A 25,488-nucleotide genomic window follows, 5' to 3' on the forward strand; every position below is an offset into this window, starting at 1 on the left:
TCACGGAATATTAAAAATGGAAGGGGCTGTCGCCATCGCTGGCCTCCCATGGGTCCTCGTCCAAGTCCCGTGGCTCCCATCGCTCTCCTTCCCGAACGTCCACTCTCTGGCCCTGAGCCCCAGTAGTGATGCTCTCCCTCCCTCCTGGCGTTGGGTTCATCTCAAGACTACCTGTACCATTAGTTACTTCTGTTTTCAGAATTGATTTCGAATGGATTGGTTTTCTTTTTTTTTCTTTACATTGAATTCAGCAATAAGACCCAAGAAGCCATGGTCTTCATGTATCAGTTATACTTCCCCTTTCTAAGTGCACAACACATTAAAACCATACCTGCTCAGAGATCCTGCTTGTCCCACCTAAAATTACCTCGCACGTGACTACCTAACGCATATAACCAGTTGGAAAGCAACGCTCTGGAAGATGGGGCTGCAAACTGTTCCTGTAGGGGACAGACCGCACATATTTTAGGCTTTGCGAGGCGAGAGGCAAAATCAAGATTATGTAGGTACTTATGTAACATGGGAGAAAACAAATTTCCACATGTTTCCCCCCAGACATTTAAAATGTAAAAGGCATTCTGACTCATAAGTCAGACAAAAACAAGAGGTGGGCTGAATTCGCTCCTGGGCAGTCATTTGTCAGTCCCTGCACACAATCACATATCTGATATTGATTTGAATCGTCTCGCACTTTTTATAATGAAACGTAAAAAACTTACAGGATGGCTATGAAGATGAAATCGTTGGCACAACGCAGTTGCTCTGTAAAGATTCACTGATGCTTTTGTCCTCTTCATCCTCCTTACCTTCTCTCCTGATGAGGCTGCACTTTGCCGCTGAGTGCTCTGCCTGATGCACAGTAGGCTTCGCTAAATGATAGACGGCGTTATTTCAACCGGTTGGAGCATGCAGTCTCGACCTACGCAGGCCGGACTCTGCTGTGCCAGTATTTTTAAAACGCATGCTGAGTCCCCTCTGGAAACTACCTTTGAAATTCACCCAAGGAATAAGCTGAACACTTGTGTGTGTTTTTTGTGTGTGTGTTTTTTTAAATTCTGGAAGTGGTTCTTTTGATTCCAACTACAAACCTGTGGCATAAAAGGAGCATAATCTGGACAACAGGCCAGAAATTCCAGTCCCCAGATGGGCCTGTTTTCTCTGCTCTGCTTTATGGTCACACACAACACAGCCAGTGTCAGCCCCCTTTGTAAACAGTGGAGTCCATTTGTCAGTCAGTCAGCAACTGATGTTAAATGAGCACGTGTTATGTGCCAGGCCTTGCGCTAAGTGCTGGGGACGCAGCAGTGACGGAGGCCAAGGCCCTACAATGGGCAGCCCTCTTCCTCGCCTTCCTGCCTTTGCCAGGCTTGATTTCTCCTCGTGGCCCCTTTCACCCCCTCAATCTTCCATGTATGCTGGCTCTGCCCCTGACAGCAGGGACCTGATCTTTTGTTCACTGTAGCTCCCAAAGCCCACAACGGTGCTTAGCACACAGTAGGTGTAGTCAATAAAGATCTGTGCCCATGGGGTGAACAGGAAACTCTGTGCCTCTTAGCGGGTCCAGCTGGGGGTCACCCCAAGGCGGAGCATGACACCAGCCTCCTTGTGTTGGACTTAAAAATGGAGCCTGTCTCCTGGTCCCAACACCTCCTGGCTGTTGAATCTGAAATCACTGCATTAAGCCTCCAGGTATATATTCATTCCTTTAGCAAATTTGTGAAATGTTGGGAGTATTAAATAGGCTAACGTTCACTGTGTGGACAATGTTTAATACGTAGTGGCTCTGTTGTGTTGGTTTTCTCGTCAGCTGGAATTTAATAAAGAGAAGATAGTTCTAGAAGTTTTCTGACAATTTCTAAAAGGATAAACTGAGTAGCAAGTAATATGCCAACAAGGGTCCTCCTTATATAGGCTGAGTGTGAACATCCGTTTATTGGACTAACATTGCTGGAGCTTCTGCCACGTGCTGGACACCATCCCGGGGCCTCGGGACACGCAGGTGATAAACCAGTCACGACCCCTGACCTCAGGCACTTACTCTCCGTGGGAAGAGATGGATGGGAATCAAACACACCAAGAATCAGAAAATGTCAGCCCTGACAGGGACAAAGCAGCGAGATGCATGGTCCTCTCAGGCCCGCGATGCTGGGGACGGGCTGGATCTGACCTGGTCTAAAGGCTCAGGAAAGGTTTCCTTGAGTGAGATCGGGACTACGTGAAGGTGTTGGCTGGACCAAGAGTGGGGACAGCTGGGGGTGAGGAGGTCAAAGCAAGGCCGAGCGCAGGAGGAGGGAATGTGAGGGTTTCCTGGCAGATGGTAGGAGGAGCCAGCCCTGCAGGGGCCTGTAGGCTAATTCTTCTCTAGTGCAGTGATGCTCAGGAATCCCCCGGACCTCAAACACGCTGATTCTGACTCAGTGGGACTGGACAGGGCCTGTGGGTGGGTCTGCATTTCTAACGAGTTCCATGGAGATGCCCGGCTGCCAGCCACAGACCACAGTGTGAGTACGAAGGTTTCAACCATGACTTCATCCCTGTGAGTGGGGGAGTGGGTGGGGTTAGGCCAGGGATTCTCCCAAGATTCCTCTGGATGGACCAGCCCATCTTGCAGCTGTCACAGAGCATAACCCTCTGCCTGGAGCTTGGCGATCCTTTGGAAAACTCTAAGGTTCAAGTGGAGTTGGTGCTTTTTCCCAGCGTGTCTGTAATCTGACACTGGGTTGGCCCCGATTCTAGGTGTCATATCCGAAGCAGGCTGCTTCTGCCCCACAGAAACTCTTCGGTGCGGGTGTTGCAATTCAGAAACTTTGGGAAGGGCAGCCCATGTGCATTGTTCAGAATCAAGCTAGGCTTGCAGTAAAGAAATCTCTATTTGTATTTATATGTGCGTACCTATACACAAATATATAGATAAGCTTTTAAATGCAGTAATAGCCACGCATAGGATGGAAACTCAATCTTACAAACAGTAAATCAGCTCACATTCCATCATTAAAGGATCAAGGGACTGGGGTGCTTCTGTTGCTGCTGCACCTGCCTGAGCAGACCCAGGCTCCTCTGCCCAGAGGGATTAGCCATCGCGGGACAGCAGTCCACCAGGCAGCACTGACCCTGCAGGGGTGTGGCTGTCGGGGCGGGGATCTGTAAGATGCTGGCGAGCAGGCGGTGCTGACCTGCTCTGGGAGAGGGAGAGGAAGCTGGGAGCGAGCCCTGCACTGCGGCTGCCTGCACTCTGCCTCCGGGCTTCTCTCCCAGGCCTCCTGACTGTCTTCCCAAGACAATCTGGGTGACAAATATGGCCCAAGAAGCAAATATGCCCTTGTAAGCAATCTCAGTGGCTCCCTAGGAATGTCCCCAAACAAAGGTCGCACGCCCTGGGCTGGCTGCTCACGTTAAGTGCTCACCTCTGCAGCTTTACATCTGAGGTGGCTCCTATGAAGCCCAACTACCTTAGCCAGCAGCTTGCAGAGCACAGTAAGTGAGGGGCTCCTGACCAGGAGAGGTTTCTACAGAGCGTTGTGCACACCTTGGACCCGTGCTCCAGTACGCACACTACTCGCCACCAGCAGGGGTGCTGCAGGCAGAGGGGGCACCCGCAGAGCAGGGCAAGTCTAACCCTCAAGCGCACAGCTCCTCTTGCTCGGTCAGTTTTCTGCAGGAAGGCACATCGCCACCCGACCAGGTACTCTCTGAACAAGCCCCACACACAGCAAAGGAAATCAAACAAACTCCGGCTTCATCAGCTCCGTGAGAGCCCACGTCTGACCCCTTCTTGCCTGGGGAGAGCCGGCCCTGGCTCTCCTCCAGGTAACTCTGATGCTTCCATTTTCCTCCTGTTCAGCCTCACAGCATCTCTCATGCCTGACACACACACAAGCATTTTTAAAGTCATGAGCATCTATATCATTTCAGGCTCGTCAATTCCCATTTTGCCTAATTAATAAATAAGTCAAAACCTGACAGGAAAGGAAAGTTGCGAAGAACTTCCGCCCCTAGCCAGAAGGGAGCCCAGTGAGTTAGACTTGGGATGTGGTTCTTTGAATCCTGCTGGCTTGGTCGTTCCAGGAGTTGGATTTCACCTCCAAGTTCACTCTGCGTAAGCCTTTCATTATGCTGTGCCCAGAAGTATCAACGAAGACCTGAGCAGAACATACCTCCTTCTCCAGAGCCGTTAAACATTGCTGTTCCAGTACTTCCCAACCGCCACGTTCACTCACACTTCCTGAGCACGTACTTATGTGCCCAGCATGCATTAGGCACACTCTATACATACTCTATCATCTACTGGGCACCCCCATGTGGGAGGAGGGGAATTTTTTTCAAAAGTAAGAAACCAGTGCTTAGAAGGTTCAACCTGGACTTGAACCTCTGAGCTCAAAGCCATGGGCTGCAACCTTTCATAATATTATTGACTCTGCAGGCAGGCTTGAGAGCCATTCTCTCTTCTTTTGGTAACATCACCTTATTCTTAGCTCCTGTGACGCTGCGTGCACACATGGGGGAGGCAGGCCAGCGATGGTTCAGGGAGGGTCATCAAACCCACACGGGCCAATGTAAACCCCGGGACATTTTCTGGGGATCCTTGGGGCAGGTGCTCTCTCCTGCCAGGTGACCACTGTGATCACCACGTGTAGAGAATCTGACTGAGAAGAGAAAAAGGCAGAGTCAAAGAGAGAGACCTGTCCCAGTCCCTATCCTCTGCCGTAACCAAAGGTGCCAAGGCTGAGTCACACAGATGACGTGTTATGAATTACAGGCTACAGCAGGTTCATCAGAATAAAAATTTGGCTTCTAGAGCTAGGTACTGAGTGTGACTTTGGAGTCAAACACAACCGGGTGTGAATCCTGGTTTCACTATATATCTGCTAGGTGAGCAAATTACGCAGCAGCTCTATGCCTCCATTTTCTTACTTGGAAAATGCGGACACTAGCAGTGTGTCCCTCCCCTCAGTTGAGAGGCAGGGTGGGTGTAAAGTCAGGTGCGTGTAAAGTCAGGTTCGTGTAAAGTCAGGTGGGACCGTGCCTGGCATGGAGAGACATGCCAAGCCTGGCATGAAGCTGGGGAGTATTTATTCTTGTATTATTATTTATTTACTCTCGGTAAATGCTCATGAGACTGATCATAATAATTTCAGGGAACAAAAGGAAGGAAAGGTTGATAACATTAAGGGTAGTGGTGAGCAGTGAAAAATACTCAGAGTATCCAATGAGAGACGAATCTGGATACCCATCCATCTATCCACCCACCCAATCATCCATCCACCGATCCATTTGTCCAACCTCACAGCAAGTTATTGCCCATAAGAGCTGAACATGGCTAATATGCAGGAAAGAAGGGACCTGGGTTCAGGAAAGATTAATCAGAAGAGAAATCAGGGAACTATCATAATGAACATGTCATTGGCTTCCGGGGATAAAATCAGGAAGATCAACAATTAGCTCCAGAAGCAAGCATACAAATGGAAATGACTTTGAGTTCCTACTGAATCACAGATCATCTTCACCCATCCATCCATCCATGCATCCATCCATCTAAGCATCCATCCATGCATCCATGAATGCATCCATCCATCCATTCATCCATGCATACATCAATGCATCTATCCATCCATCCATGCATGCATCCATCCATCCATGCCTATATCCATGTGTCTATCCATCTATCTATTGTTTTAAAAGAAAAAGAGAGAGAAAATCCATCTATCTAACCATTCATCTATCCATGCATCCATCCATGCACCCACCTATCCGATCATCCATCCATTGTTTAAAAAAGAAAAAGAGAGAGAGAAAACCTTCCAGTTATCCATCATCCATCTATTCATGGATGCATATATCCATCCATCCATCCATCCATCCATCCATCCATTCATGCATGCATATATCCATCCATCCATCCATCCATCCATCCATCCATCCATCCATTCATGCATGCATATATCCATCCATCCATCCATCCATCCATCCATCCATCCATCCATCCATCTATTCATGCATGCATATATACATCAATCCATCCGTCCAACCTTCTCTCTCCCCCCCCTTGGCTTTATTCTACACTCCACTACTAAACTCTGAACACTGGGCTGTGCTTTGTTTATCCCTATAGCCCTGGCACACAGTACAGGGTCTTTAAAAAAGTCGAAATTAGTAAGTATCTATTGAATGAATAAAAGGATGACTCTCAAATACAAACACTCCTTTCAAGGAACTTATCTTCCACAAATCAGTTTGATCCATCCAACCTTCCCTCCCTCACACAGTGTCCATGCCTCTTTCAGATTATTCCTGGAATGAGCCTTGTACCCTGGAAGAGTCATCGGGCAGCATCTGTGTTGGCCCAGCAAAGTTTCAAGCTCAAGCCCTCACCCCATAAATTTTCTTTTGTTCCTCTGGAAGCAAGGACTGCCTTTTATTTTTATTCTGTGTTTCTTTCATAGAAAATTAAGACATCTCAATCCACTCATGGGTGTGTGGGTGTAATACAGGGTGTGGCTTAGTGGTGAGTACACAAAACATAGAACTTATTCTTCTATTATTATTTATTAACTATTGTATTAGTTTCCATGCAAACAACTATAAAACTACTTTTGCTCCACCCTGTATTTGTCGCAGCTGTTGTTTTCATAATGCAAGACCTATAGGAAGCCCTTCCCCTCATTTTTGTTAAAATATTTTTTTCTTTAATAAAGAAGGTTGTAAGTTTCCATTGCTATTGTTTTATCCCGGGTGACTCCCCATGAAGTTGCCCAATCCTTCCATCCATGGCTAGAGAGCATCTCAAAGCCCGTGCCTGTGAATTCAAATTAGAATTACAAACAGTATTCCTGTTTATTTATCCGAGTGCAGTAGCAGACTCAAAAGTTCAACCAAAGCACAAAATTTTTCTTGTGGCGTAAACTCAGGGGATTGTGGTCTAAAATGAAAATCAGATCATTGTTTAAAAAAGAAAGAGAGAGAGAGAGAGAGAGAGAGAGAGAGAGAGAGAGAGAGAGAGAGAGAGAGAAAGAAACACCTCACACAGAGCATTGTTATACATTTGAAAATATCTTTGTGTTCCTTCGCTGTTCTTCTAAGAGTACTAACGGGTCAGTCCACAGGAAATGCAGGAATACGTTATATTTTAATCAGGGCACATAAAACACTGTCTAGAATGTTATGTTGCCCGGGGGAATGCACGGAGCAGGGAACATTTACAAACTCCAGGTCAGTCTCCCCATTACATCACTGTGAGAAAAAAACAAATTTATGAGGTTAAATTATATGGATGTTATATATTGGAACTGTTAGCCCATTCCCAAATGAGAATGTTGGCTGAAATAGCCAGATTCCCTGAGAGAAATTTCTAGGTTCTTTATTGTAGATGTTTTTATGGTAATTTTACACACACACACACACACACACAAGTGAAGACGTATTCTTTGAAGGTAATGAAATTAATAATAATAATAAAAAAGCTAAATTCCAATAGAGAAAGTACATAAAGGAGTTACCTACTCTTCCCCAGAGATGAAACGCAGAAGTTATTTGTGGGACTCACCCATGATTTATCCCATCTATTCCTCATCTAAATGATTGGAAGCACAGATGTTGATGCTATAACTCCACTTCCAGTAAATAATTCCTCAAAGGACTCACATTTGTTTAACCTTAGTCACAGGATGAGAAAACTTATTAAACATTTATGGAAGGAGCAACACAGATTTTTGGTTGATGTCTTGGCAAGTTTGGAAACTCATAGCCCCAGTTTTCCACCTTCCTTTCGCCTCTCTAAAAGAGAAGGATCTTCGGGGAAGTGCCCGTACCTGGATAATAGAGACTCCCCCTCCTCCATCCCTCCATTGCACTGTGGCTTGACAGTAAACAGCAGGCTGCCATGCTGATCTCAAAGCACAATAATTAAACCAAAGGGACAGCAGGAGAGGTATTCCTATGGGATTACAGAGGAAGAACAAAACCGCACCCTGGAGCTGTGTTCTTAGGATAGCAGGCCTGCTTCTGAGACAAGCACGCATTCACACGCGAACGTGCGTGCACTCAGTCATTCAAAAACATGTACTAAGACCCCATTACATTCAACCCTGTGGCATCTAACTATCCCAGAGGCTCCAAGAACCAGGGATGACCCCTTGTTCATTCATTTGTTCGTTCCTTCATCATTCATTCATGTATTCAATCAAAACACCTACTGTGCTCCAGGTACAGCAAACGAAGTGGCCCTGCCCTAACCGGTTTGGCTCAGTGGATAGAGCCTCAGCCTGTGGACTGAAAGGTCCCAGGTTTGATTCCGGTCAAGGGCATGTACCTTGGTTGCGGGCACATCCCCAGTAGGAGGTGTGCAGGAAGCAGCTGATCAATGTTTCTCTCTCATAGATGTTCCTAACTCTCTATCTCTCTCCCTTCCTCTCTAAAAAAATCAATAAAATATATTTTTTTAAAAATGAAGTGGTCCCCACGATTTGAAAGCTGAACCCCTGACATGGAAAAGGAAGTAGAAATGACAACAGGGTTTAGAGCCTGCTTCTGGTATTAGGATCTGTCACTGATCACTTCCCCACAGAGGGCTAAGTTTCCTGTGCAGGGGCCTTAATGTCGCTATGGCTTCGCTTCCCTCTCACTCGTGTACATCACCAGGAGGGTAGGGCAGTGCCACCGCGGCTCCCTGGGGACATGCCCTGTGACATCAAACTCACGTTCTGGGTTAAGACCTGAAGAGCTGTGCGCTGGGTCCGCGAGTAGCTCAGCCTTGGCAGGACCTCATGCATAGACCACCCGCCCCCCCCAACACAGACTTCATCTATACTCCTTCCTCCCAGACACACGTAGCAACACCACAACATACCTAATCTAGCCGCACAGGAAATATACTCACATTCACAACACGTATAATATGCGCACGTTCACAACTCACACCCACCATGAAACAGACCCACGGTGCACACGCACATAACACACGTCCTGAGGATGGCGCTGGACTTGGCCGTGACAAGCATCTGGTACCACGTGACCACTCCAGACCTCGGGGTCCTGCTTATCAATAGTTCCACCGCCGGCACCAGGCGGTGCTTGCCATACATGTTCGCCGAGTGCCCTTGAACTGTTCACGCGTCCAACTCCAGCACCAACTGTTAATGATTCACCGTGTGACATGACACAGGGAAGCCTTTCCTGACCCCGTGCCCACGCGACCCCCACGAGCTCCAGCGTCCACAGGCAGCAGCTCTCCAGCTGAGAAGTTGTCCCTTACACACCCGGCGTTGATAGGCCACTTCTTGTCTGTTGTTCATGCTTTTCTTTTCACTTCTCTCTGCCCCAGGCCCCACCCAAGGCAGCGAGGAGGAGTTCTCTTTTTTTTCCCTTTATTGATTAAGATATTACAAATGTGTCCTTATCCCCCCAATGTCCCCGTATCCCCCCAATCCTGCCTTCACCCTCACCCCCAGTTGTCCACATCCATCGCTTATGCTTATGGGTTCTAGCCTTGTTGACAGCTGGCTGAGTCGCACTCCTTATTGGGATTATTGACGTATTGTATTATGTTCAGTTTACTTACTCCAAGCAGACAGCTAGCAAGTGCCTACTCGGTGCAAGTTAGTCGCTTAAATGTTTGGCTAGGGAGGCGTGCGTCTCAGGAAAGTCTCAACAATGTTCAAAGTATGAGATATTACTGCTTATTTTTCTCAACTGATCCTCATGCTAAATGCAGTAAAATCTCACAAGCGTTTATCTCTATGTAAATTACTTATGTGACAATTGTAAAAATTCCCAAGAATATGCAGTATAGGATTATGTGATAGTGAAAAACTTTAAAATATGCTAAAAGCCTATCAACAAAGGAATTGATGAATGAGTAACAATGTACATGCTTATGGTGGAATAGTATAAAGCATATAAAGTGAAATAGCTCTATTTTTTTTAAACCTGTCTTCTCTTTCTCTCTCTCCTTGTTTTTTTCTCTACCTACCTATCTTCCTATATACCCGGATAGAGCCCCAAACAGAGTGATAAGCCAACTTGTAAAATATAGTGTGAGCCTATTTACATAAAATTTTTTAAAAACATATATGAAAGTATAATGATGCTCCCAGCTACATATACATGCAGGTAAAACTATAAATAATGGAGCTATCCATACCAAATCCTTAGCAGTGCCTCTCTCCAGGGAGAGAGTGATGGGGAAGTAATCATACTTGCTGAACACATTATGTGCTACGCACGATTCTAAGTACTTAATAAGTACCCATTTTTAAATCCTCATAATGGTCTTGGGAGTGAGACTCTCCTTATGCCTACTTTACAGGACTGAGGCTCAGAGACTGTAAGTTTGGCGTTTAAAGAGGACTTAACTTTATCTGCAAAGTGCAATTCCTTTATATCTGAAATTTGCTGATCACATGAAATAAGCTCATCTTATGTTCTTTCTTCTTCTAATTCATCTGATTGACTATTTCCATCCAAGATTAATAAAGAAAAGATTTATGTTAAAGACAATAAAATAGGATGATAATTTCATTCCATTTCTCATTAAAATAACCTCAAATCAGATAGCTAGGCAGTTTGCCAAACTTTGTATTATTACAAAGGTTTGTTTCAAAATGCCACTTAAGTTACGAAAATGTAAAATGGTGTGAGCCACTAAGCAAAACGGTATGGAGCCACCGCAAAAAAATAAAAATTAGAACTACGATCCAGCAGTTCCACTCCTGAGTATTTATCCAAAGAAAACGAGAACACCAATTTGAAGAGATTATGTATCCCTATGTTCACTGCAGCAATATTTACAATTGCCAAGGGATGGCAGTAACCTCAGTGTCCATAGGTAGAACGGATAAAGATGTGGAGCATATATACAATGGAATATTACTCAGCCAGTAAAGGCAATGAAATCTTGCCATTTGCAACATCATGCATAGACCCAGGGGATATTACGCTAAGTGCAACAGGTCACACAGAGAAAGACAAATATGGTATGATTTCACTTACATGTGGCATCTAAAAAACAAAACAAATGAGCAAACAAAACAAAACAGAAACAGGCTCATAGATACGGGGAGCGAACTGATGGTTACTAGAGAGGGGAGGGCTTCAGGGCTGAGCAAAATAGGTGAAGAGGATTAAAAAGTACAAACGTCCAATTATAAAATAAATACATCATGAGAATGTAATGTACAGCATAGTGAATATGGCCAATGATATTTTAATAACTTTGTATGGTGACGGATGGTAACTAGATGGATTGTGGGGATCATTTTGTAAGATATGTAACTAGCAAGTCACTAGGATGTACATTTGAAGCTAATAGGATATTATATCAATTATACATTTATTAAGAAATCAAAACCTATTAAAACTACCCATATTAAAAAAAAATAACACCCCCTTCCTTCTTACCACCACCAACTAAAAACTACTGCTGATTTTTTGTTTTTATGAAAGATCCTTTTATGATTTCTGTTGTAAGCAACATCCTCCCTCTGAGATACCACCTTTTGAATTTGGAGGTCATCTTTTTTTTTTCATATCACTTAGAGCACTCATTTAAATGTCACCTATAATTAAATACTTACAAGTAAGAAACACCTTTACAGACCCTGACCATCAATATTTTAAGAGATTCGAAAGGGGAATATCTGCGAGGGTCGCTTTCCACTCGCTGAGAGAAATAACGGTGCTTGTCATTGCGTGTGGCCCACGTGTGCGGCGGCCAGGAAGAGGCAGGGCCTGCCTGAGACTCCCGGGCAACAGATGGGCAGCGTCTGACTCCACGACACACCCTCGAAGGGGCTGCAGGAAGTAGGTGAGCCCGACTGCTTCTTGAGACGCCCCGGATGGACCGTGTTGGGGGTTATCATGTGTTTTTCCACTTTTGTCTAATAAACAGAAATGGACTTTTGCAAACGCCATTGTGGAAAACACAAGAGGTTTTCAAAATCTTATTTTTTTAAAAATCTTCAAAGATTCAACTTTTAAGATGGGGTTTAGGGATTTAAATAAGCAAACTGAACACCCCCCCCCTCTTTTTTTTTTTTTTTCTTTGACACAATTGACTTACTTTTATTAGATTTCAACTCACGCCTTTGGCCTACACGGATCTGTACTAGACTGTGAGCATTTATTTATGGGCCTACTTGCTGTTGAGCATTAAATAATGTGAGAAGAGACAAAGCACAGTATCTAAGAACTCGGATTCTGATAGGCAGACCCTAATTAAAAGCTTGCGTGATCTACTTGAAAGTTTCAACACTTAATTTCCTATCTATTCAATGGGCCAATAATAATAATACCCGCCCTTTGGGATGTGGTGGGGAGAGACTTTATATAAATGGCCTGTATGTAGTCAATGCTTGGCAAACTACTAAGTGTACTAGCATATACATTTTGGCTTAGTGGTATCCCGATTAATAAATAGTAGCTATGCGACCATGGCCATTCTATTAGCATCACATCTTCGTCGCCAGCATCATTTTCATCCCGCTCGCCCATGGAGGCACAGATGCTCGCAGGAAAGGGCTTGGAAGTCTGATTCCTGGAGAGAATCAGGACAGAGGGAATGAACGAAGAGAAGGACCACTGAAGTACGTGTGAGAATATATGAAAAGGATAACAAGAACATGGAGGTGGTTTCAAAGAATTAAGCCAGGTTTTCCGCCCTCTGGTCCAACAGGCTTTCCAGCATCGAGAGAGAGTAAGAGATAAAGAACCACGTCTGGGCAGTTCCTTTGGTTACTTTTTGTCTCTGGACTGCGGCACCCAGGGTGCCAGCTGGCTCCTGAGCAGACAGAGCCCCCCCCCCCCCCCCCCCGCCATACTCACTGGGCTGCCTGACTCTCTCCTTAATGCAGGGGTTCTCTGGGCTCCAATGCTTGGTGCTGTGACCAGGTAGGTAAGTGCCTAAATGGATGCATTTCTCAGTTGTGATACATTAAGGAAAGTGGTCCCCACCATTTCTAAAAACATAGGTGATTGCCACGAGAGAGTGAGAGTGGAAAGAGAGACTACTTATATTTCTTCTTTTCTGTTGACTAAAAGCAAAAAAGTGAAAATGGACTTCTCAAATAATTGTTGAAGTATTTAAGTACTTTGGTATTTGGGAGAGGGAGAAGGAGAGGGAGAGTTCCAGGGGAGAGGGAGAGAGAGAGGGGAGGGGAAGGGAGGGGAGTAGAGGAGGAGGAGGAGGCAGAGGAAGGAACTTGATTTCCTCCATATATCCTGTAATTCAAAGCCACAGTGGGTACTTAAAATATTCGGGGCCTCACCCCCACCCTATGGAATCAGCACGGCTAGGCTCTGGCCTGGGAATCTGTAAGTTTGTGTTTAACAAGTTCTCCACGCGATGAGGACGCCACACAGCGCTGAGAGCAGGGGCCCATTGCAGATGCCAGAGGGGATTCCCAGGCCCTCATGGTGGCTGTTGGCGACCTGTCCTGGGCGATGCAGACTTCCCAGAGCTGCTCTCTGGTGTCTCCGGGTGCGGGTTGGGTGGGGTTCCTTCTCATTTTCTGCGCTTTTTGAAGTTTTGAGGAAAGCCTGTTTTCCGGGTGTTTTTCTGACCTGAGGGTGACTTGGCAGACCTTGCTCACAGCTGGTTCACCAACCCCTGCCCCGCCCAGGCCTGCACGTCTCCAGCGTCCTCACATGTCGTCATTCGGGCCCATCCTCATCATGGTGTGGCAACATCCTCCCCCCAACTGTTGCTTTTTCAATTCATTTCCTGGTAATAACTCCCTCTTTTATTTACGTACATATTTTTATTTGAAAATGAAATTTTATGCCACTGCAGCCAGTGGAAACGGCATTATTTGCCATAAGGGATGATCACTGGACCATGACAATGCAGTGTTATTATTGTATTTTCCACTGGATGTCTCTGAAGCTGAGGTCTGCTCTTTCTGATCAACATGTGCAAGAGGATGTGTAAGACGGGCGAACACCCCACGAGGCTTCCTCACGGATTAACTCGGGCCTTGACCCCGTGTTCAGAGGGGACATTGTTTTCCACGTGGGCCTGACTCGGTGGCGCTGGAAACTATCGGCACCAGGACGGGGCAGCCCTGGCTTCACAGCGCTCAGGGCTGGCCCTGCCTCCAGGTACCCCGCACAGAGCGCGGCCGGCTGGCAGGGGAGCGGGCACAGGAGCTTCCATGGAGAAGACGGTGGCTAGGTGAGTGGTCTCCGCTCCCTCCTTCTCACAGGTACCCTCCTCTCCTTGGGTTTCCTCACTTTGACTCCTAAGAACCATGGCATTCTTTCAAACAATGCTTACCCAGCACCAACTCTGCCGGGCGTTGTGTTCATAAAGCAGGTGACATAACATCTCCTCCGGGTCACAAGCTCATCATCACGGTGGTGGTTTTAGTGACCTAACATTTACTGAGCGCTCACTGTGTGTGAGACACTGTTCCGAGTGCTCTGCGGTGGTTAATCATTTGCTCCTCCCCGGAACCCAGAAGTGGGGCTTTAGTGATCCCACTTACCCATAGGGAAATCAAGGCCTGAGAGGGATGATTCACTTGTTAATGTGGGCTCAAATGTACTGACCACGTACCATGTACCTGGCATGGGCTAAGCATGTTATCTGAATTATCTCAATGAATCCCTGTGAAAACCCACGGAGAGGCCTTTCAGTGGATCTGGTTTGCTAATGAGGACGTTGGAAGCCTGGGAGGAGAATGGGTGAGGTCACAGCCAGAGGAGGGGGCGCAGGGGAGACAGAGCCCTTGTCTGAGTGCAGAGGCTGCTCGGGGCCTGGTGCTATACTGTCTTCGGGAGATGGGGAGGTGGTGGTGGGGGGGGGGGGTGGTGCTTTCAGGGCCCCAGGAAATGTGCTTTGTAAAGAGTGGCCTCCACCCTGGAAAGGCAAGTCTAGAATAAACGCAGCTCCCAACACTTTTCCTCCTCTCCCCTTTGGCTCAGAAAACCACAGACTGACAATTTGCAGTAACTACCTAATATATAACAAGAGGAGAGAAGAGAAAGAATTAGAGAAAATATTAATAGGACAAACAGCTCTTTAAAATTATTATTTACAGTTTCCTTCCACTCGTACCTGCAATTTTCCACACATCCTATCTACCTGTTGACCAAGTCTCCCATCTCCCCCACCATCATCCTGGCCCAAGTCATCACCTGCATTTGACCCGGTTGATCCTGGAGCCACCTAGGTGGTCCACCTGCTTGTCCCTGGTGAGTATATGGCAGCCAGAATGATCCTGAACACACCTGAGTCAGATCCCGTCTCTCTCTGCTCCCTGTCCTCCAAGGCTCCCTGCTTCACTAGGACCCCTGTCCCTGTCCCTATCCCTCTGTCCTTGTCCCTCACCCTCCTTCCCTGCGCTCCAGCACCCTGGCCTCCTGGCTGCTCCTCCAGTGCACCCCACTGCATACCCCCCCCCGCCCCCCGCTCTGCTTGCTCAGACCTTAATGCAGGATGCCCTCCCCTGAGGGTTGCACTTGCCTCCCTTGACCCTCCGCCTTGGCACGCTGTGACAGATATCTGCTGGCAGGTTTGTGACGTGCTGGTTTGTGAATGCCAGCTCCAAGGAGGCAGCCATTGGGTCAGGCTTGCTCAAGGCTGGGTTCTGGCACCCCCACAGCACCCGGTCCACAGCACAGCTTCAGGAATATTGGTTAAATACCGGTTCGAAGACAGCAGAAAATCCACTCCCTCCCTCACCCCACCCCCACCCCCATGCTCCCTGAGGTCCCAATCTCTTTGTCCTAAGATACACCTTTACAGGCACCAGCCAGCCTCCTCTTCCCTCTCTCAGGCATATCTGAAGGTGACAATTAAAGCGTGAAGAAGGCGTTACCAGGAAACAGCCTGTAGCCTTCTCCTATTAGCTTAACAACCCCTAAGCTTTGGTGCCTGGGGCCTGAGGGGATGAGCCCAGGTTTGCAGGTGGGGGAGGTGAGCAGTTGCCAAACCCTGGGAGGCTGGGAGCGCCTGGAGGCTGCTGGGCTGGAAGGCAGAGCACCTGCAGGGAGGAGAGGGGAGGTGACCTCTGGTCCTGAGTGAGGATCCTGACCCCTCCCCAACACCAGCCGTGCATTGCCTCTAAGATGAATAAACAATATTTACGGCAAAAGGGTGATTCACTGCTCCTCAGTTAAAGGCAGATGGGGACACGATGAAGAAAATACAAGTTTATTACTAAAATCTGAGGCTTTGTAATTAATATTTCCTCAATTGATAAATATTCATGATCATGATTGGTAGAGTTCTGCCAAAAAATGTTAGATGTGTAAAAGAGATCCTTATACTCAAAAGTAATTAATTAGTATACAAAGTAATACAGTAATTAAAGTTATTTATTCATTCATTTATTTACAGCCTCATTTACTCATTCATCAGGAAATATTTATTTAGTGCCTGATAGGTACCAAGAACTAATTCAAGAGTCTAGATTTCTCCTGGAATTCCTACAGAAAAAACAACAACCACAAACAAACAAGAAAGAGAAAGAGAATAAACCATTTTTTTTTTAAATGAAGAAGATGCAATGTAAGTGCCAGAGACAGCGCCGAAGGTTTCACAGACATCACATTATCTCACTGTCACACCACAATGTGAGGGGAGCAATCATGTCCCCACTTGGCAGATAGGGAAACTGAGGTGCAGCAAGGTTAAGGAACTCCCCTGAAGCAGGAAGGAGTTGCAATTGGATCCCAGGTTTGCGGGGCTCTTCACATTTGCCCTTCCACAGCCTCACTGATGCCACCCATCCGAGCATCAGCCCTTCTTCCATAAAGGCTGGGCCCTTGTTGTCATCTCCAGGTGCCTCCTCTATGGCTCTGAGCATCCTCCTCACCATCACGGAGGGCCCAGTACGTCAATTGGCTGGGCCAACATGCCCAAGTCCACACCAGCATTGAAATACCACATGTGCTTACGTTCTGCTAGTAACACAGCCAGATCATATGGCTTCCCTGCTCGAACCCCTCCCTGTAGCGTCCCACCACACTGAGAAGCAAATCTCAAAGGCCACACGTGATGTGCCTCTGTCCGCCTCTCCTACCCCATTTCTTCTTTTTAAAAAACTTTTTACTTAGAGATAATTGCAGATTCACACACAGTTATAAGAAATAATTCGGAGACATCCCATGTAGCCCTCCACCAGTTTCCCCTAACTGGGTACAAAACCATATAGAACAATACCAAAAGGAGGAACTAAACATTGAGCAATCCACTCACGTGACTCAGATTTCACTGGTTTTACATGTGCGTATGTGCACGTCTCTGTGTGTATTTAGTTCTGTGAAATTTTATCACCTGTGTAGGCTTGCGTATCCACCACCAGAGTCACGATACAGAACATTCCAGTACCACAAGGACTCCTCCTTCTGGCCATTCACAGCCCTGCCCACCCTCCTCCCCAGCCCCCTGCCTCATCACACCCTCGCTCAGTCCCTAACCTCTTGCCACGCGGCAACTTTTGGCTATCTGTTCTAATTCTCTGTACTTTGGTCATTTCAAAATGTGATATACATAGAATCATATCATATCATATGTGCTACCTTTGGAATTGACTTTTTAAAATCAACACCCATCAACCTTGAGATGCACCCGGGTTGCTGCACCCATCAACCAATAGTTTTGTGTCTGTGTTTTAACAGCCGAGTAGCATTCCAGCACAGGTAGAAAGGTAGCCCTTGTTTAGATGAGCAAAACTCAAGACAAATGCTTTCAAATGTGATCCAAGAATTTCTTTTCCCCGTGTAATTTCTCCAAGCTCATGGTCTCTAAAACTTTTGCATTGTGCCCTTCCCGGTTGTTAAGCAGAGCTAAATACTAGTACGTTAATAATAGGATTACCTAGCCATGCCTCCTGAATTCTAAATTCTAAAATTTTAAACAATGTTAGGCATTGCTTTGGCATCACAAAATATTTGAGGATGCCCAGAGGACATCTTTTTATGTGGTGGGATGTGAAAAGATCGAGAGAGGCAACACTTGGAAACGGCACATGGCTATTTTAAAGACGTTCAAATCGCTCCGAATGATTGGATCATTTCACCCATGGAGTTTGCTGTGAAAATAAATATCTCAGCAAGTCCCGCATGCATCTCAGATTTCCTTTCTGTGTGTCTGCATATGTGTTCGGTGTCTTCATAAAGGACCCGCGTCCGATACTCTCCTGATGGCTTCTCCGACGAAATGAGCAACACGAATACGGCCACACGGCTAGAGATACTCATTAATGACCAAGTTAGATTCGGAACCATGTGTTTGCACAGACGCCTGCCCAGGAGTCTGCGGACATAGTCCAGGAGTGGAGATTGGGGCTGTAAAGTGTCTAGTTTGTATTATTACTTCCTCAAGACCCAGCGTATTTTGAAACCCACTTTAAATGCTATCCCTAGGCTATTTTCTCTGGAAAAAAATAAAAATAAAGTTCCTAAAGCAAATGACAGAGAGGTCAGTAGTAGTTAAAAAAAGAAGAAGAAGAAGGAATTGTAAACCGGTGAAAACAGTGCTGTATGACAGGGGCCTGTCGCACACGGCGCTGTTTCTTACTGCAACATCCAGGTAATGGACCTCAACGAGGCTGGTTCTTATGTGGTTAGAATGACTAAGCTCGCTCACAAGCGAGGAGCTGTTTGCCAAGGGTCCCCCTAAGGAACCAGAGAATTTCTAACTTTAAATGGAACTTACACAACTTAAAATAATAAAAAATACAAATTGGTGCCAATTATTGAAAATCGGATATGGAAAACCTCCTCCAGGCTGAGCAGGCTGTAGGAAGGTAGAGACAAGACGACAGAAAACGCACTCTGGATTGATCACAACATTAGAAAATGAAAATACATTTCTCCCAAAGAAATGAAAATATAACGGCATTCTCAACTTGAGAAGCAATAAGATTATTTGTGTGCCAAGCTTCCTTTAATACCACTGTGATATTTTTTTTTTCTTTTTAAAAGTCGCTCAATTTGAGTGTAATTAAATAGGTAATGAAAAGCACTGCTTCGGGGAAGCGAAGCAAGACACTCTCTAACCGTTAGTTTAATGTATTTCCAACTGACTTTGCATCAAACGAAAATGATACTCTGTGTATGCCTGGTCTTAATATAGAATTTGTCAAGCAATTCTGCGCGTTTGAAAGGAACTTGGGTGGATACAGGCATTGCCTTTGAAATAGTGGCTGAGTCTTCCCAGACCATGACATACCTAAATAAAATTGATAGTACAAACACAGGATGGAAAGGAAGCTGCCCCCAGCGTAGTTAACGCGGGTCCTGTCAGCTGATTACAGCCCCGGCACCCACATGGACAGGGCCTGGGTTTTCTTCCTGGCGGATTCTCCTAAGCTCAGCCCCAGCCAGGAGCAAAAGTGCATCATATCCCCTGCCTTGAAGAATGCCAGGCTCGGGTGCCCCTTTAAAACCTGCTCAATTGAGAGTACAATTCCCAAGCCACTGGGAAGATAAATAGATCATCCCAGGTATTATCCAGTTGGAGAAATTCCATCAAAGGAGTGAGAAGTCAGCTGAGATAAAAGATAGCATAACCCTCTGTTGGGGAATGTGACAAAAGGCAAGATGCTTCAAGGGGCAGATCTGCTAAAGATGCCTGGGAGGTATTTGTTGGGTGTGAAGTTTCCCCTGACAGTAGCAATAGAATCTCGCAGTAGAACCCAGACGGCTGGTAGAAAAACAGATGCACAGTATTTCTGAGGAATGCTCCGGCCCTCCTCAAAAGTAAGCCCCAGTGTCCGACCCCCAACCTCAAGGGGAGCTTCACTGTCCAGAAGTTTCTCAGAGCGCCCCCTCCCTTACCTGCTTCCACTCCCACTCCCTGTCACTTGCAATCTGCTGATTAGGGTTAATGTATTGTGTCCTGATATGGCAGATTAAAAATGAAATCAATAAATGCCTAAAACAAATGGGCTTTTGAAACGTCCCATTCAATCTGAGTCTTTAAGGGTGAGGCGAGGGTGGGAGAGGGAAGTCAGGACGGGGCTGGGGAGGAGACCACTTAAGTAATCGATGTCCCTCCAAAACACTGTGTGGAGGCTGCACATGTAAGGCATCTGTCCTTCATTTGTTCAGGGATCTGCCTTAAATAACCAGACCAGCCAGGACAGTTCATGTCGCTGACCCCCTGTGCGTGTGTTTGCGGGGGGGGGGGGGTGCGTGTGCTCATTATTCCCATTCATCTGTTAAATGCATGCTGTTTGAGTAAGCGAAGGGGGTCTATAGCATGTGGTATTTACATCTCCAAGACGTGAACTTGGCTTTCGGAAGTATGTTTAAACAAAGTGAGAGGTCCAGGGTCCCGTCTCCACCCCAATTCCTACTCTCCTGAATCTCATCCCACTTGCCAGTGAATTACAGGTAAGCTTCCCCCTGAGCCCCTGCCCCCTCCCGCCCTGAGACCTCACGGGTGCATCCAGCCACCGCTGGCTGTCGCGAGGCCGAACGCAGACTGCTCAGGCCATCTCTCCTCTCCACTGCGGTACCCTGATGGTCCCTGCTGAATGTTTCCCATGTAAATAACCTGTGCTATTAAGGTGCAAATTGCAACTTTTAAGTAATGATTGCTAATAGTCTCATGTTTACTGCTACACAAGGACATCCATGCAAACAAAACCTGCATTATTCATCTCCATAGTAAATAAACACAATAAATCGAGGGGGCTGTTCCTTCCTGCCAGACTTTGCCGAGATCTGGGTCGTCAGAGAGCTTGTGAGAGTCAGCAAGAAGGAGTGTTTCATCTCCCTGGGTGGGCAGGAGCAGAATCCTATCATTTATAGACGCATTAGATATTCGCCTGGAGACGATCCCCAAATATTCTGCGTTGTCCTGCAGTCGGCTGGCATGACACGAAAACGATAGTTCGGGATGGCGAAATAAAATATGTATTACACGTGAGTGTACAGAGACCGCGATGGATTGTAGAAAACAGACCCGGTAGCGTGTCAATCTACAATTTAAAATTTTGAACTACTCTGTATCCTGCAAAATACAAACAAAGCCAAATACTGTTCTGTTTTGTTTTATCTTCCTGCCATCTTCTCCATCTTCCCTAAAATGGACAGGGGGGCGGGGGGCGGGGGGCGGGGGGCGGGGGGAGATGCCCGCATAGAATTCTGCAATATTTCCACAAACACCTGGGGTTCCGCAGGCTGCTTTCTAAACTTTGTTTTCCTTGCCCGAAGTAACAGTATGGTAGAACAGCACAGCCTTAGGAAGTCAGGAAGAACGACATTTGGGAAATGTTCTGCCTTAGCCGTTTCCTTAAAGAGAACTGTCTACCTCAGATCACTTCCCTTTGAGGGGGGAGGAATATGACAAATGAGGACTAAGACCCCCCACCATTGTATCATCTCACTCCTTCTCTCTGGATCCCTGCTTTATTAGAAAGCTCGCTAATTGATTCCTTGAAACATGGAACTTAAAACTAATAATGCAAAGGCATCCAATCGCCTCACACAGGGCTTGGGAAGGAGAGTCTCAGCTCGGATTCACTCACAGGCTTTTTCTATCTTACATTATTCATTAATCAAGCTGGAAATCACGCTTTCAACATCAGGCCCTGGGAGTAATTACTTACAGTTGTGCTTTGTGTTTAATTTTAAGCTGTGATACCAGTTAGGATGGCCTTACTCCTAGGACCCACCTTCTGCCTCCCGCTGCACGTTAACTGGCTAAAGAATCCCAAAGTAGCGAACTTTCCTCGGGAATAGCCACCTCGGCCAAAACAGCACAGCATCGATGACTTCGGGGGAGAGAAGCATTGCGTGCGAAAATGCCCGCTTTATTCATATGTGTGCAAATAAATACTGCGGGAGGGGCTCGCTGTGTATGAAGTGAATTACTCCCTTTCAGCTTGACAAGGGTTTCAGTGAAAATAATAAAAACCATGAAAACAAACATCTAAAGACAGGAGGAATACAATAGGCCAGAAAATTGAAACTATAGTCACAACTTTCTCACACACACGCACGCCACAGTACACAGGCAGGCCAGCACCAGGAGGTATCAGCTTAATGAAAGGACCTGATTTAAATAATGTGATGCAGCAGTCTGTTACGTACACCTGGATCCTCATTGATCAGAAAATAATTATAATCAAAGTAGTGCAATTCTGAGCAGTGCACTTTTTGTAATGAGCTTACTACCAAAGGAGACATGTCCAGTCATTCTGGTAATTTAAATTACTGCCTAGTTGGTTGATGGCCTTTACCGGAACAACAAGGGGGGAAAAAAGAGTAATTTTCAGGGCAGTATCACTTCTTTCTGGATTGCTGCCCAGGGTTCTCTTTTGGGACAACAATGAGGACGTTATCTCTAATAATCTAGCTACACTTAAACTTGTGTTGCCAGAACTAGACAGAGCAGGCTTACTCTGCCGAGTCCAGAGGCCAGGGTGCACCCCAAAAGCTGTCAGATCACAGAGCAATCTAAGTTTAAGAAATAAGTCAGTTCAATGTAGAAAGGGACCTGGGTCAGAGAGAGACACTGTTTTCAAAAGAGGTCGAGTTGTAAAATGATCACCTCACTCACTAGGTAGGTCCTAAATATGCATCGTGCTAAAATATTTTAATTATTTTGCTCTAAGGGAAACGATCGGGAAATGCACGAATCAAAGCTTTATAAGTGATATTTCCGCATGCAATCTCCACGCGGCAGCTCTGCGCTCAGAAGGGAAGATAATTGTGGATATCTCGAAGCACATGCACTGCCATTCGGGCTGGAACCGGGCCACGATGGAGGATGAGCTTGGTGGTCCAGCCTGTTCAGACACAAACACCCACTCTGCCCAGATTTGGAGCTAACTTTGGATTTGTTCTGAGGGTGGCTTTGCAAAGTTTAGGAAAGTGCTCCACCGAACTTCTCCCATGTTTTGCGCGAGTAGAAACAGAAGGAAATGTGGTGGTGGGTCCGCCGGGGACCAGCCTGCACTGATGCTGCCTAAAGCTTGAGGGTAAAGACAGACACGGGGAAAAAAAACAACTGAAGCTTTTTGCTAGAGCCCCGATTCAACCAAAGGACACAAAGAAATAAAAACGCCCACATTAAAAGCCAAACAAGATAATAATTGTGCATGTCTGGCTCTGAATCCAGAGGGCAAGGCTTGCGTCACTGGCACTCTGAGTTACCATGGTGAGTGATTTATTGATATATATCAAGAATGAATAGATCAAAGGCAGCGAGATGACAGGTGATCAATCAAATGTCAAATCAAAACTAGCAATCAAGTGGAAAGCTGATTTTTCAGTGGGTGGGTCTGGCAGGAGAAAAATGAACTTTCATATTACACTTCCGAGAAACAAAACCCCAGCATACTATTAAAAAAGCAATTAAGCAACCCAAAAGGAAAAAAAAAATCCTTTAGCAGGTCTATTGTACTGATCCATTAACCTGTTCCTTTCTTTTTTTGGGGGGGTGAGGTGGGATGGTGGTAAGTGAAGATTAGATGGGATAGTTCCTACCATACAAATCAATTTACAAAGTTTGCAACTCACTCTGGGCAAAGAAAAACCAGAGCTGTGTCAATGTTCTATGGGGCACCCCCACCCCCCTTAAGAGAAGGGAGAGTGTTGATTCGATTTCCAAACGTGGATCCTTTTAGCAAACATATTCAAAGGTTCCTGCGTTTCCTGAAGCGGTTTTTTTCCACCTTGGTGATCAAAGCTAAACTCCCATTGCTCACCCCAAAGCCAGCCTGCAGCCCAGGCTTGGGCAGGGCTCGCACTCCAGTGCCCCAACCCCAGGGAGAGGAAACCGCTGTCCCTCCAGGCCAGGAGCCCTGGCACTGACCACGCAGAGGGATGGGGGGTGGGGGTGGAAGGACTGTCTGCTACTCCGCACCCCAAACCCTCAGCCCAACTTTGGCCCAAGAAGCGAGAAAGAGACTGGGAGAAAGTTAGGGGTGGGGTAGAGGGTAGAGGGAAAAAGTTTAAGGAGGGAAGGCTTGGTGGGATAGCACCCCCACCCACCAGAGCCTGCGGAGGGGAGGATTCGGAGATCTGAGAAGGCGAGAGAGGACGGGGTTATCCTCGGGGCAGAGAGGGATACCCAGGAGCGACTCCCCAGGAAGCTGGGGGGCTGGCATCCTGGGCACCAGGGCCAGGAGGGCGGCGAGGGGCTCTGCGCACAGAGCGGCGGAGGGGCAGCCCCGGATCGGAGCCTTCTCTTACCTGCCGCCCGCTTGGGTGCCTGCTGTTTCCTCCTTGGCATCTCTCAACTTCGCTCCAGTCCCACTTCTGGCGCCCCAGCCCCGGCCGCGCGCGGGGCCCGCGGTCTCGCTCGCCTGCCGGGTCTCCTCCGCCTCCTGCCCGGTGGCTCCTGGGGCGTCTCGGCCTCTGTCCCCCTGGCGATCCCCCCTGCAACTCCTCCACCGCGGGCCGCGACCCCCCTCCTGGGTGGCAGACAGGGGTGGCTTGTGCCGGCTGGTTTGAAGTAGAGGTTGGCTGTGCCTTGTTTGTTTGTTTGTTTTGAATTTTTTTTCCTCTCTTTCTCTCTCTTTTTGTTTTTGCTTTTTTGGATATTTTTTTTTGTTTTTGGTTTTTTTTTGTGACTGTTGAGACACTTGATTTCTTTATTAAACATCCAAGACCGGGTTCGGATGGAAGGGACGAGGGGCGCACACGCGCCACACGCACACGCGCGCCTAAAGATAAGGAAGGAAAAAAAAGGCGATCCTGGGAAGGTAGTGGTTTCTTCTTCTTTTTCTTCTTCCTCCTTCGCCCCTTTCCCTCCTCCTGCACCTCCTCCTCTTCCTCCTCCTCCTGGCCGATCTCTATGGCGGATCCGCGCTGGGGGGAGCGATCACTCACTGTAGGTTTGTGGCTGCTGTCAGATCCCGGCTGTGAGTGATACGCGAGAGGACAGGCGCGGGTTTGGGAAAGACAGAAAATCTGGAATTCACTCACTCACACACACACACTCACACACACACACACTCACACACAGACACACGCGGACACACTCACACGCGCACGCACTCCCGCTTCCTCTCACACACTCACACCCCCACATATGCACACACTCACATACACACACACACACACACACTCTCACACACACACAAGACAGGGCGAGGCGATGCCAGCAAACATCGATCCTGCTGAACAAACTGAACATTAACAAACTCCTCCTCCTCCTCCTCCTCTCCCCGCGACCTGATGACAGGGAGAAATTTACTCCCCAGCCGCAGAGCGCCAGGCAGCAGGAGTCTATTAAAGGGACAGTGTCCCACCAGGGAGCGGGGCTGGGGGCGGGGCGGGGCGGGCTGGCACCCCTGCCCCTGCTTCTGTTTTCAGGGAGCCCTGGTCCCAGGGTGAGTACCTGCCCACCAGGCTCAGGGACAGCTCTGGGGGAGGAGGGGAGGAGGGAGGGGGATGTGGGAGGAAAGGAGGCAGGGTGATGGCTAAACTGGAAGCTGGGAAGGAAGCTGCAGGGGGGGCAGGCCAGCCAACCAGCAGGGACCAGGGACAATATTCGGAGGCTGAGAACTTAGATTTGCTTCGGAGGGTAAGGGG

At 47.1% G+C, this 25,488-nt stretch overlaps 1 protein-coding gene across 3 annotated transcripts in view; it reads right to left on the bottom strand.

The window, feature by feature from the left end:
• Nucleotides 1–25,076, bottom strand: part of TSHZ2 (teashirt zinc finger homeobox 2) — a 433,168-nt gene extending 408,092 nt beyond the window's left edge. For all 3 annotated transcript variants that reach the window (XM_081096969.1, XM_081096970.1, XM_081096968.1), the window contains exon 1: nt 24,145–25,076. In XM_081096969.1, coding sequence (XP_080953095.1) covers nt 24,145–24,184 — 40 coding nt within the window. In that variant the 5' untranslated portion in view covers nt 24,185–25,076. The remainder of the gene's footprint in view (nt 1–24,144) is intronic.
• Nucleotides 25,077–25,488: the final 412 nt, after the last annotated feature.

Source organism: Myotis nattereri (genome assembly GCF_964212035.1).
Source record: "Myotis nattereri genome assembly, chromosome: 8".
Taxonomy (NCBI): Eukaryota; Metazoa; Chordata; class Mammalia; order Chiroptera; family Vespertilionidae; genus Myotis; species Myotis nattereri.